The 14,765-nt window shown below is 22.6% G+C and overlaps 1 protein-coding gene across 1 annotated transcript in view; it reads right to left on the reverse strand.

The window, feature by feature from the left end:
- LOC132917292 (probable G-protein coupled receptor CG31760) overlaps nucleotides 1-14,765 on the reverse strand; it is a 99,636-nt gene that overhangs the window by 10,312 nt on the left and 74,559 nt on the right. Inside the window, exons 7-9 of the mRNA XM_060977968.1 lie at nucleotides 12,484-12,552; nucleotides 12,218-12,327; nucleotides 1,911-2,125 (exon numbers count right to left, since the gene is read on the reverse strand). Coding sequence (XP_060833951.1) covers nucleotides 1,911-2,125; nucleotides 12,218-12,327; nucleotides 12,484-12,552 — 394 coding nt within the window. The remainder of the gene's footprint in view (nucleotides 1-1,910; nucleotides 2,126-12,217; nucleotides 12,328-12,483; nucleotides 12,553-14,765) is intronic.

Consider the following 14,765-nt stretch of genomic DNA (forward strand, 5'->3'; position numbering starts at 1 on the left):
ATACAAATTAGAAGTTTGAAACACTAAAGCATATTAAAAATGAATTTAAGAAGTAAACTCAAAGTTACTTCAAGGTTGATGAGATTGGTTTGGTATATACCACTTATAAATACCATAAGAAATTATTAATCGTACAAATGATATATGTTACTTTTTTAAGCTTAGAATTTAAGATATATTTGAATGATTTGAAAATGTAGAACAATTTTTTAAGTGTGTTATTTATATACATAATTCATATGAACATCCCATTTTAGGTTTTTATCGATTAAAACAGCTAGATATTTCAGTGAAGTGACCTGATTCAATATAAATCAGTTACATATAATATTAGGGTTGCTATTACAAAGACAACTATTTGAATGAACCGTAATTTTTTGCTTGTTGGATAGTGATATATTTTTTATTCCAAAGTGGATATATTTAGTACGACTTAGCAATTTACTCAGTTTTTGTTTATCATTTATTAACCTATAACTATTCATAATAACGATGTTAAATTTTAATTTTAATATCAGTTGGTTTATTTTAAAAATAACCCAATAATGTATATATAAATACTATGTTAGTATCGAGTAAAATATTAAAGATAATTATAATTTTATAAATTTGCAATGAATACAAATAATTAGAAAATGGTGCATATATTTTTTTTTGTATTCTATTATACAATTCCAAAATAATATACTGTAAATATTACAGATTTAAGATTATACTAATTTTATCATATTTTTTTTATGTTGTAAATAGGTTATATACTAGAATATAATTCCCATATTAGGTACCTATTAAGTATAATAAATTTTTATATACCTACGTTATTTGTTTACTAGTACAAGGGAAGTTGTGGAAAAAAATAAAACCAAAAACTAAGTGAAATTAAAAGAACGGTATACCTATAGCCTATAAATATAAAAAATGAAACTTTATCAAATTTATTGATCAGTTAACATACAAAACTATCACATGGTTACTTAATAGCCTTGGAAAAATAATCGTCTGCATCAATGGCGCTAAATCACCCCACCCCCTCCCCTCACCAAAAAAATACCCGATACGATATTTTATATAATTAAACTCACCTACCAAAAATTTAAGTATTACTGAATATCGATTGTATTTAATTTAAATCAACCAAAAATTTTTAATAAATAATACCAAGTACTCTAATGATATTCAACCATAACAAAATATTAAAAACCATAAGTAGGTCATAGGTACCTCCTTTCCATTCTACTAAGCTGTTAAAAAGGTATGACCTGTGTTACACCTCTATACCATTTTCAGTGCTTCTATCCTACATAATATTCAATATACATAATAATACAGCATAAATATATAATAAATTGAATAAAAGTCGTCAATATGTAGTATAAGTATAAAGAAAAAATAATTTAACAGACTATAACTAAAGATACCTAGAATCTTAGAACCCCAAAATAAAGCTATACACAAAATAATACTTTTGGAACAAACCTTAATTTATATAAATATTAAATTAAATCATTATTATTAAAATAAAATAAAAATGTAAATGTTAAAGCGAATTGTCTTTGCATATTCATTATAATTATTATAAACTACTATAGTTGACGTTTTGAAAATAAAATAAAAAAATTGAATCTTTGTTTCATTGAAAATATTAAATTATTTTTAAAAACTGACCGTGCGTATGAAATACTAAAATATTGTTCAAAATTATACAATAAAGTTTGTATTACTAATTTACATATAATTTACCTAATAACATTATTTATTTATTTATTTATTTATTTTGCACGAACCGTTTATATTATGAATTTATTATTAAAATAATTTAGGCAAAAATAAATTTTTTTTATCTATGAAACGCATAAAAGCTTATTATGTTAAATAAATATAAGATAAAACTATAAAATCTTAATACTTACATATTGAAAAGAATCTGTCCCACCATCCAGTTGGACACAGATCTGTCTTTAAATTATCTGCTGTTCTACCTACTATAACATATGGTGGGTTGACCAGAGTTCTTATTAGCATTATTAAGCCAACTACCGCCATCATTAGCCCAAGTCTCTTTAGTAAGTCCTTGTCGGTGATTTTCACGACTTTTGCTGATCTCACCCTAAATATAACTGATATCCTGTGAATAGGGTTTAAAAACAATTAAATACAAATTATTTACATAATATTATGTTATACGAATTAAGTGTAATAACTAATATCGACAAAGTCGAAGAATATAAATAAAAATAGGAACCTTAAATTATAAATTTCTATCGAATAAATGCTCTAGCATTTAAATGTATAAATGACAGAGGGATACAAGCGTTTTAAAATATTAAAACGACGATCAATCATTGAATTTGGTAAATATTTATAAGTGAAATTATTACTATTTAAGGAAACTCGAGTGACCTATTTACAATGAATTTTAGTATTGTATTTTGAAAAATATAACTCCTTTTACTATAGATTTATCATAATTATTGTAAATGTAATTAATTAATCAAAGTTAAGGGTATTTATACGGTTATTAAAATGTTGAAAAAATTAACAAAAATATAACAATATAAATACAAAATACATTTCAAAACATACAATCGAATAAATAATTTTCTTATGTACCAACTATACCGTAAAAAATATAAACGATATATTAATTTGTTGAAAAATATAGTCAAATAATTTATTTGAAATTGTTGTTGTTGTTTTTTTCTAATGCTCCCCGAGGCTTTATTATTTAAACATCTTAAAGCTCTTAATAAATATATAATTAATTTATATATTTTGAATACTAGATATACATTATATACACAATACATGTTGAAGAAGACACACTTGAAATGAAGTGACTCTTGATCTTAATCTAAATTCTTAAAATAAGTTATATGATTTGAAATGCTTAAGACATCTGAATTCCTTAGAGTTGTCTAGTAATTGGATGGTCAATGGATTGACATGATAATATAGCCTTGTCTCGTGTTTGCGAGCAGATCTTTGGATTTCATCTGCCATTGTAGCCAATATAATATAATGGGGGATTGCGTTGTTTCTTTTGAAACGGTAGGTAGCAATGATGGTCAGAAGTATGATTTTTTAACAACGTTATATTATTTTAGACTTGCTGGCAGATATCTATCGTTGTATTGCATCATTTGGTTCATCAGCTATATACAGTATGGGATATATACTAAAACACTACTTTGTAGTACTACCGCTGATATGTGTATGATTCGAAATTGACGATCAGTCAAGTATGGTTTAAAAAGTGCACGCTAAGCATGTGGTAATTTTTCACGTAGTTTGATGAAGAATCCCTTCTACCAGACTTTGTTAAACGTTTAGGTTACGTCTTGATATTATGTGATATCTTCAGATGATTATTCTGATTTGAGAAACATTATATATTGAGCTCGTTTCGATTGTGAACAAAATAAACTCAAGAAAATATTAATTTTAACCAAAGTTGATAAAAATAATTTAAGTCAATAAACCAACAAATTATAATCTGGAATTTTATACTAATAAATACAATGTTTATTTTTATTTTCAATAGAAATAATAATAAAAACAATTAAAATCCATTTTTATTTAAAAAAAAATGTATGTACAGTAAATACATTAAACAAATTACAATTTTAAAATGCTGAAAATTTAATTAAATATTTAAATATTAAAACCTACGTTGGACTAGATAATTTTTTTTTACTTTAGATTGAATGGTTTTTTTACTTTAGGACAATTCACTCCAATATAAAAAAAAAAAAAATACTTTATAAATAAAGTAGATTCTTCTGAATGTTAAATGTACAATCTTATGCTTTAAAATGACGAAGACTACACATGCTGGTAAAACGTAATTTCAAACTAATTGTTTACCTGTACAATTATATACACAAAGTTATAATTTTCAGAACTAAGTAAAACAAGTTCAAAGTAAAACCATTGCATAATACTATAAATGGAAAACACACACAGTTTATAGAATATTATTACTTACATTTAAATACATTTAATATAATTTGTGTTTTAAACACGACTATAGAAAAGAATAATTCAACATCACTTTGTTATTCTATAATAATTATTAATATTAAATTTAATCACATCTCTATAGAGGTAAAATTCAAAAAATACAGTGAAAATATATATTTTAAATAAAGTCAATTTTATAATTTCAACAATACAACAGTTTATATAATGTTATAAATTAAATTCATGACAATTATGAATATAAAATTATATAATAAAAAACCTACTTACAATTTTTTTTAAATTATTTTTCTCCAATCGTTTTAAGTGAAACACGAAGATAGTCCATAATAATAAATCAAAATATATAATATAATAAAGTATAGTTGTAACATTGTGAAATTAAGTCTGGCCAACTTAAATTTAACGGTATAACAATATATTATAATATTATTTAACAGTTTATATTAGTGAAAAATCAATGACATTTTTTGATGAAGTTTCAAGAAAAATTTATTCTTAGAAAGAAATAATTTATACATATATTGTGTATGCAGTAGGACAATTGAGTAATATTAAAAAAATATATATGTTATAATAATTATGATTGCTACTACCTAAAGCGTAATAATCAATGCGGCCCTAATGAAGAAAGTTGTATCTCAAATAAGTACCTATATAATATATGTTTTTTAGACTTAATATTGTTAGAACGCGAGTGATACAATAATAATTTAGGAATATGGTATAGAAAAGGGGGAAAACATAATGATATTTAATCATGCATAATTAGTGAGTACAACGTTTTTCCAAAAGAATAAAGTACATCAAATAAATTCAAAGCATACATTTAATTATTTATGCAACTGAAATGTATAAAATCTGTTTCATAGGCTAACAATATTTTACAAAAGTTAATTAATTTTTATGTTTTTAATTAAAAATTATGAATACAAAATACATATTGTAATTTTATTGCAAGTGAGATTAATACACAAACTAATTTTAGCTGACCAATTACTATTTGTAATTGCATATAATTGAAGAAAGAAAAATAAATATATTCCAATACTATTTGTTAGTACTACAGTTGACGTTGTAAAAGGGGAGGTTAAAGGAACTCCTAACTATCATAAGATTAAATTCAAAATCAGGTCTATCGGCCTATATCAGCGAGTGATATGTTTGTTTGATTTACTTATATTATTATAGTATGATGATAAAATTTTATCCGGAAATATTGTTTTTACTTTATTATAAGTATTTAATTATTGAAACAATCTAATACCATATTATATCATTTTATGTAAATCAAAATATAAGAAATATAGAAAAATAGAATCATAGTAAGTACCTATAAATAGATAATATTTTAGAATAAATCAAAAATATTATTGTGTATAATAAAAATGATAATAATATAAAATATATAAAAAGAGGAAGTTCCCAAGATTAATTTAATAATAGAATAATTATTATATCGTTATTTATCGTTTAAATATGTAATTTTGTCCAAATTGGAACTTAGAATGTCTATAAAAATAATTTTCTTTATTACATTTTTTAGATTTTATGGTTTCAATTTAATCGACTCATGAAGAATATTATATTAAATTGTCAAAAAAAAGTTTTTATACATTTTTAATTACAAAATAGTTTAAAACATTTCACAATTTTGAAGAATTTCGTCAATTTTGTATCTATGTATTTTTAAATTTTTAATATTTTTATACAGGTAATATAATAACTTTTGGGGGGTACTGTATTAAATTTTCAAGAATTTTGATCCAGCGAATAATTTTTTATCGATAATTATAGAAAAAATAAATAATACAATTATCATTACCATAAATAACTGGAAAAGAATTAAACATTTTTAAAAAATTTATTTAATAATGAAAATAATAATAAAAACGTTTTGTGAAACATTCAAGTATTTATTAGTATTTAATTTTTGTTTTTTAAGTATAATAATACATCAAAAATTGTTTGAGGAGATAATTATTTTCAGGTGTCTAACAAATGTCATAAATATTTAAACTTGAAATGCTCATAAAACATTTTTTGGGCGTATCACATTTTTAAATACTAGGTATAAAAACAAAAAAAACTTATACATTTTTAACTACAAAATAATATACTAATTTTCTAAAGTTTTATGAAATTTGTCAAAATTCATAATTTAAATGCTTATAAAAAGCTCAAAATTCGTCGAAATAATTTGAAAATGTTATTTCAAATAGAATAAAATAATATAAAAATTTGGTGATCAATTTTAGTTTCTAGGATAACATCAAAAAATGAAATCGATTTTGTAAAAATTGATTTTGCGTGAAAATTCTCAGTTTTCTTTAATTTTTTTTGTTTCTCCCAATATAAAAATAATAACTGAACTTTTTTAAGTTCGACCAATCTAAAGTACAAACTAGATCTAAATTGTATAACCAAAATCACACCATTTTTTAATAATCAATTTATTTTATCTACAAAACTTATTGCGTATGAGTACACAAAAAAAAAAATACATCATGGTAAAATCTTTACATCCATTGCTCCACTCAGAATCTAAAAACTATAAAAATGTAAAGCGTCTTAAATATATAAAAATTAGTTTCAATATTTTTAAAATTTTAATGTTTAAAAAAATTATAATTTAAGTGATGGTGATTTAAATTGTTATGGTTTGTATTTTTAAATACTAACAAAATAATAATTTGTTTGAGATAAATAACATTATCATTTTAATAATAGTTAAAAATTTTAGAATGGGTGATTATTTTAATTTAAATACAACTTTGTATGTAGATAGTTGAATAAATTAATATAAATTGATATTTTTAAAAATTGCATTAAAGCAAATTTTTTTTATTTTTTTTTTCAAATTATAAAAATATTATTTGTGTCATTTTTAAAATAGTATAACAGGAACTAATATAAATTAAATTATATCGTTATGATACTTATATGATTACAGAAATATTATCGAAACTATTTTAGCGATCAAGTTTTAAAAAATATTATGAATTAGGTACAAAAATAGTTTGAAACAGTGTTTTGTATTAATCTTTATAAATTAAAATTCAATCCGGTTCCATATTAAAAATAGTTAAAGGGCGTTTTTTCTTATTAGAACGAATATCCGATATTTTGGCAACCGCCCAGATGGCCAATTTCAATTAACATTGAAGATTTGGCAAGGATGGACATTGGCCATTGAACACAGTTATAGTTATTAATTTATTGACAAAAAAACATCTATGGAAATGTATATTATATACATTGTTTTGTTAGTATTATATTAGTATTATGTACGATTTTATATAGACATTGTATATAAAAACTTTATTTAGAGGATAAAAATGTAATATTAAGTTTTTACATTTAATTATATTATTAGTAGATATATTGTATATTATTAAAGTTTGATAGGTAGGACCTATTTATTTATTCAATTAAAAAAAATTAATAATGACTTTTAATAATATTTTATAAAAGGTGGTTTTGATTATATGACACAAAGCTTAAATAATCTTATGTGATTAAATCAAATCAAACACCTTTTTATGGGAATGTGAGACATTTTTTTTAGTTACACACTTGATGAAAGCTATTTAATTTAATTGTAAACATATTTATTTACTTTTTAATACACTTTACAATAATTACCGTCCACTTAATAACCTAAACCTCTATTATTATTACATTAAATTTCAAACAATTTTTAAATTTTTAATCTAACACCCTTTGTAGACCAACAATAAATGGTGATAGAAATTTGATTTTTTTTTGCACCTTTATAAATTATTATTTTTTTGATGAATTTAGAAATAAAGAAATTTTAAATTGGAGTTTTTTTAATATATTTTTAAGGAGTGGGACAAATAAGTCCCATTGGTCATTTAAGGACTATACTTAAAAGTCCCTATGGTCCGTTACGACACTACTATTTTCTTATTCCCTATGATAAATAAGTAATAATTAGTTAAAATTTAATTAATTAATTAATTAATTAAAAATATAATGACCATTTTAAATATGTATATAATTCATGTTTCAAATTAACAACAATATAAACTTAAAGAAAATAGTTATAGTATCAAAAACTAAATGGTCAATTTTTTTATATTGCAGACTAATATTAAGAACATTGAGTGGTTACTATGTTCAATATTATAAATGTTTAATTCATAATTTATCATATAATAAGACTTTTATTAAAAACATAGTTATAAGCATAAATATAACATAGGTATCTAAAAAGTCTAAATAATTGTTTTCTTCGATCAAATCATCGTCACTTATGCCTTCGAGATCAGTTAGACCACCATCATCGCCAGGAATTTCAATTAATATATCCTTCGATCTCACGATCGTTTAATTTTGTAAATTTATTCATTTCACCAATTAAATAAATTAAAAAAATTAACGAGTAAATAATAATTAATAAATGAACAAACAACACTCAAGAGCGAAAAAAATAGCATACGGATAAACAATATACTTGGCGCGCGAGTGCTTGACTGGGAATATTCGTCAAAACTATAAAAATGTCGCAATAGACCATAGGGACTTCAAAGTCCGTTGTGATTATTGTCAATAAACACATATTTATACACAATAATAATGATATTCAATGGTACATTCTGTTTCTCGGGATTATAACGAAAATAATAATAATAAAACCCATTGCTTATCTATACTGGTTTGCGCTGTGGCTATTTATATAAATATCGATATTTATTTTATGGGCTAAACTATATTTATTTTATTATGTGATATATTTAACGCCATCTATTGATTTCACAGAAAATTTTCGGGAACATTATTGATTAACTTATAAGTCACTATGGTCAGATAGTACTTAATTTATTTTACCTATATTTAAATGGATAAAATACACAGCGGACACAAAAATCCCGTTGGTCGGCAAAGGGTTAATATAAATTATAAAAATAAAATATTTATTATACAATTTTAAATTATATTTTGTACAATTTTTAATGTACTTTGTCATTGAGTAGATGAGTAGGTCAGTATTTAAATTGTTATTGGTAATTTATTTATTTTACTATTTATACAGCAGGTTAAACAAATGTTATAAAACTAAATCATATAGGTAATAGTAATTATCATGATCTTATTTCATAATAACATACAATTACCTTCTGTTTTAAATTTATAAATTAATACCAACATAAAATAACTGATGTTAATATGTTCGAGGTAAAAACCATCAAAAATAAATCTAAATAAGACTTTGAAAATTCCTTCTTGTTAAATAGGTACATAATAATATACATAATAGTGAAAAGTTTCAGTACCTACCTAACGAATAACACTTTTGTAATACAACAAAATAACTACAATAATTTTTTTTCGTTTAAATATTCAATTTCATTGAAATTTGAATTTGAAATGTCTGTAAGGAATGTTTTCTTCAAACTGTTCTGCGAATGTATTTTTGAAATTAAAAAAATTGACAAACGAAAAACTTGCGTGTATAAAATGAAAATTAATGTGATGGTGGATTGTTTCAAGTTTTCATGATTAATGTTTTTTGAATAACAACACAATACAAAAAACATGTTTAAAGAGAAAAATGTACTATTCAACGTCAAGGATGTTATTGCTTGAAACTTATATTTACTACTTTATCATACTTAAAAATCATTCATGAATGGTATTCCCCCTCTGAACTCAAAATTGATTTTTATATCTATTATACTAGTGATAGGTAACTCACAGAACGTCATAAACGTAATATCGTATTAGATTTGAGGTTATATCTCACTTGTCTAAAATTGTTGATAAAAACGATCGTCTACTTTATCTATCCACTCCTCGATCACTTTTTTGTTGAAGCAAAATGTTTTTTCTATATGAGTCGTTCTACTTCTCAGAAAAATTCTGTGTACATTTTTTACATATACTTACTGTTCTAGTGTTCTCCCATGTAAAAGTGTAATTTTACACAATCTATACTATATTTATCAAATAAATTTAGTTGTATAGATAATTTTCATTAATAAAAACTATTGATAAAATTATTTTAAATAGATGATCACTCTCTTTTCTGGTTTCGATCTCATATTTAACAAATTCCTCCCTAAATATTTTTGTCTATATTTCATAACCAACTATGTTGTCTGACATCAAATATTTCTCAAGATACTTTACTATTATCTCTCCTGTTTGTCGTTCATAAATTTCACTCTCTCTGTTTTCCATCATAGCAAACACCTAATTTTTACTGATGTTATGAAACGTAAACTACTTGTAAATTTTCAATAACCATCTTTTCAAAAATGACCCATGATATAAATTTGTTGGTTGCATGGGGTAAATCCTTTAAATTCTCCCTGAATATAACTAAATTCTTCATGTTAATTTTCACCTGCCTAAGTCACTATATTACTTTCATATAAAATGAAGATCAACCCTATACATTTACCCAGGACTTAACTTTAATCATATTATATAGGTAGGATATGTTTATCAAAAAATAAAAAAGAGTATTTTAAAATATCGTATTACAAATATTTTTAAAAATCAAATAAAAAATATCATTAGAAATGGAGGATGGCACAAAATTAAACGTTTTCGTTTATTAGCAAAGAACCATTTTGTAAGTAATGCTTCATCATAAATTACAATTTAGTACATTATTAATGACCTACTAACTTATTCAATTTCGATGTCCACTCAACAAAAAATTATAAATTAGTACGATTTCCCTGGTTATAACTTATATATGAAGGTTATAATAATTTTACTTGAATTAATGTACTACATTTGTGATAAAAATACTGTTATCTCAATGAATTAGCTATCAATATATTAAACCTACGTTGAAATAATATGTCAAAGTAATTTATGTTATTATTGTTAATAATAATAATAAATAAATTACAACTTAAATAAATAATACCAAATTATTATAGTATTTTATTTTGAATAATATTTTTATTTATTCATTTGAGTATGGTAATACATATATATATATATATATATGTGTGTATGTTTTTAAACAACAGAATTATTAATATGAAGTTTAAAAAATTACTTAGTTGTATGTCTTGGACATTTTATTAGAAATAACTTTTAGGAAAAACTTTACTATTTACAAAGTTCTCAAAAATGTATAAACGAATCCACCTGTGAACTTAAACTTTACATATGCAGATTGTTTCATATTCGAACTTCGAAAATCAAATGCAATACTAAACTTTAATAAAAGGTCCTATAGAATATTGTAAATCTCTATAAAGTAATAAAATAGGTTTACAAAATAGTTCTCTTAGTGAAGTGGGTATTGTATGTGGAATCGAGCCACTAGCAAATAGGCGCATAATAGCTGATATAAGATTTATATTATATACGCTTATAAATAGAATTTTTGACACACTGGTAGCATAAGAAAAAATTAAGTGGAAAGTCTAGTCCTTTAAATCAAGTATCACTGCTACTTTCCATCGAGTTTAACACTAGAAATTATTTACATATTAATAGTCTTATAAATCATATATTAAATTCATCAATTTCTACAATAAAGTTTAAAACTTCAATTTTTGTAATTTACCAGTATGGCCATATTGAGGATTAGTAATAAAATAATATTATTTTAATACGTTTCATAATATTTGTATTACATCTAATTTAAGTAATTTAAGTAATGTATCTATTGTGTATAACTTGAAACTATAAGTTTATAATGTACTTGACATTTTAGTCTAAATGATGTTTTTAATAATAGATAAATACCATATTATTTCATACTTTTTAATAAAACTGCAACCATGGTTTAAAAAAAATTCACAATATAAAATCATTATTTAAGTGAGTTATCAAATAATTTTACCAACATGAGTAATCATATTCTTGAGTTATTAATTTTGTTTAACCGATATATGTATATATAATATCATAATATGAACAATACTCTTAACTACTTTTACCATGTTATCAATAATACATATTAAGTAGATTAAACATATTATTATGATTAATTTTGATCAGTTAACTATAACTAATAAATACATTTATTTCAATTATCTTAGTTATATGTGCTTTAAATTTTAACTTATAGGGTAATCAAGGTATTAATAATAAGAAAGAAAAAAATCTGATGCTGTATTAAATTTATTTTAAGATTTCTGTCTGTCACAATTTGAGTGTGTTTATGAACTATTCTAAAATAGGTGTGTACTAACGCTAGCTATCCATAACATTTAATTTGTTTCAAAAATACTACTACACTTACCTCCATGTCTTGAGCATTAAAGCTCCATAGGTGAGTGAGAACCCGATTTCTCGAAGCCAAACACGAGCAATACAAGTAATCACATTTGGTTTTGGATACATTACAATCATCTATAAATGTATTTAGTAATTATTATTATAAAGTTAAAGTCTTAATGAATCATTTATTTAAACTTTAAGCTGATATATTTTATGTATCGTACAATGCAGTTCATTTAAGGTAGATCGATTATTGTGAACGATATAATTAAATTTGATGTGACTTACCGTGGCATAGATGAAGAACGCTCCAAGAGCAATAACTCTTAGCAATGCAGGACTAGCTGCTCGAACCACCTATAATATTAAATTAAAAGTATTAAATAATAAGAAATAATTTACTATCTATAAGTTTATGATAATTAAATCATACGGTTACTATTCCATTAAGTATAAAAGAAATATTTTAATGTCAATCGTTATTATTTACACAATGATTAATTTTTTTTTTTTTATACCACAAACGTACCTGAGTATTTTATGAATAATAAAACGCTATACCAGACAAAATGTTTATAAATAAATAATAAATAATTTTTGTAATAATAAAAGCTATGTATCTTGATTAATGTGGCTGTTTTCATTTTACAGTGTGATTTAGTTCCACTATTTTCTAGTCATAATATAACTTATTATTAAATATTTATACTGCTCATTATAAAAAAATATTTATATTTGCGTTTTTAGCGTATATTACGGGTGCTACTACTTTATTACTTTTTTTTTATAAATAATTGTTCTAATACCCATAAATATACTGGACATTATATTTTGTATCATACAACTATTGAGCTATAATTTATTATATTTAAAATTATAAATTAGTAATAATATTTTTATTTTTATTTATTTTAATAATAAACCAAAATAATTTTGAATTTTTGTACTTTCCGCGTGTAAGAGAATAATGAGTTGTTTTACAAGTTAAATGTAAAATAAACGATAACAAATATTCTGAAAATAAAAACTAAAAAGGCACCTTTCCATAAATGTTTTTTTTTTCATTTTTCTTTAACTAATGGATAATCGGTTGTTTTTTTAATACACAACTTTTTAGAGCTTTAACGTTTTAAATTCCAAACGGAATGATGAATTTATTGATTTTACAATGATGTATGTTGTTTTTGTGTGTGTGTGTGTGTCTGTCATCACGTTTTGGAGTAATAATAACTAAAAGTGCTTTGATTTTTGATTTCAGGGCCTCTTTAAAAAAAAAAAAAATTGTATCTAGTTTGTACTTTGGGGGAAATTTTCAATAGTTTTCAAAAGCGTCTGGAAAAACTCTAAAAAAGTAACAGAAAAATGGAAATTTTACTCATAAACAGTTTTCAACAAAATCGATTTTGTATTTTGCGATAACTCAAAAACGAATCATTGTAAATACTTGACATTTTCACCAAATATTTATAATAGCACTATCTATTTACGATTAAATCTTTAATTTTTTTAAGCTATTTATAGACAATTTAAATTTATACAATTTTTATTATTATTATTACTATTATTTAATTATTCACAAACACAACTATTACCATTTTTATTAATCATAATATGTAATAATTATTGACTTAATATATGAAATATATATTTGCTTAAATACTTAGAATAATAATCTATGCATTTTAATGTTATATACGACATTAATAGTATGTACACTACGTTAACTACTATTAACTACGTATTACTACGTATGGTATTATTTAATAATACGTAGGTACGTTATGTGATAATAAGAAGTATATTACGTTCTATGTATTATATTATAGTGAGATGTTTTAGTTGAAATCTTACAAAACTTACCTATTAGATATAGTAATAATAATAGTATTGTTATGTTATCAACTTAAAAATATTTTATGCTAAAAAAATTATAATTAATTTAATAAGTAATAAGATTATTTAATTATGGATATTGTATAATTTAAATAACTATAATAATTATTGAAAATACTATTTGATTTAAAGTATTATTTAACGATTTCTTGTCAAAAAATTATTTATAATTAATTATTATCATAATGTGATTGTTAATAATAATTGATAGTTGCCTTTAATTTGATATTGAGTTTTTTTAGATACATTTTAAAATAATAACTATACATATGGAAATTTTTGTTATATTATATTATTATGCTTTATATTTGATAGAAAAATCTCATAAATATAACTTTAAGCATACAGTTATTTATCTATAAACAATAGCAACAACAACAGCAGCATTTATATCATGCAGTCTGTGTATATAATCTTCACTTTTGATAGATAAAGCTAATTAAAGATTAATAAAATAAATTCAACTTAAAAGTTAGGTAATTATAAATTTCTATTTCTATTAATAAATTGATTCGTGTTTTTCATAAGCTAAATCGACAAGTATACTAATAGCAACTATAATAACAATTGTACATTTATTTATTTTTTTGTGAGTATTTATGTACCGAACAACTAGAATTAATAACAAAAAAAAAAACATGAAAAATGTCATTGAATTAATTTAACTTCTATTTTAT

Source organism: Rhopalosiphum padi, chromosome 1 (assembly GCF_020882245.1).
Source record: "Rhopalosiphum padi isolate XX-2018 chromosome 1, ASM2088224v1, whole genome shotgun sequence".
NCBI lineage: Eukaryota > Metazoa > Arthropoda > Insecta > Hemiptera > Aphididae > Rhopalosiphum > Rhopalosiphum padi.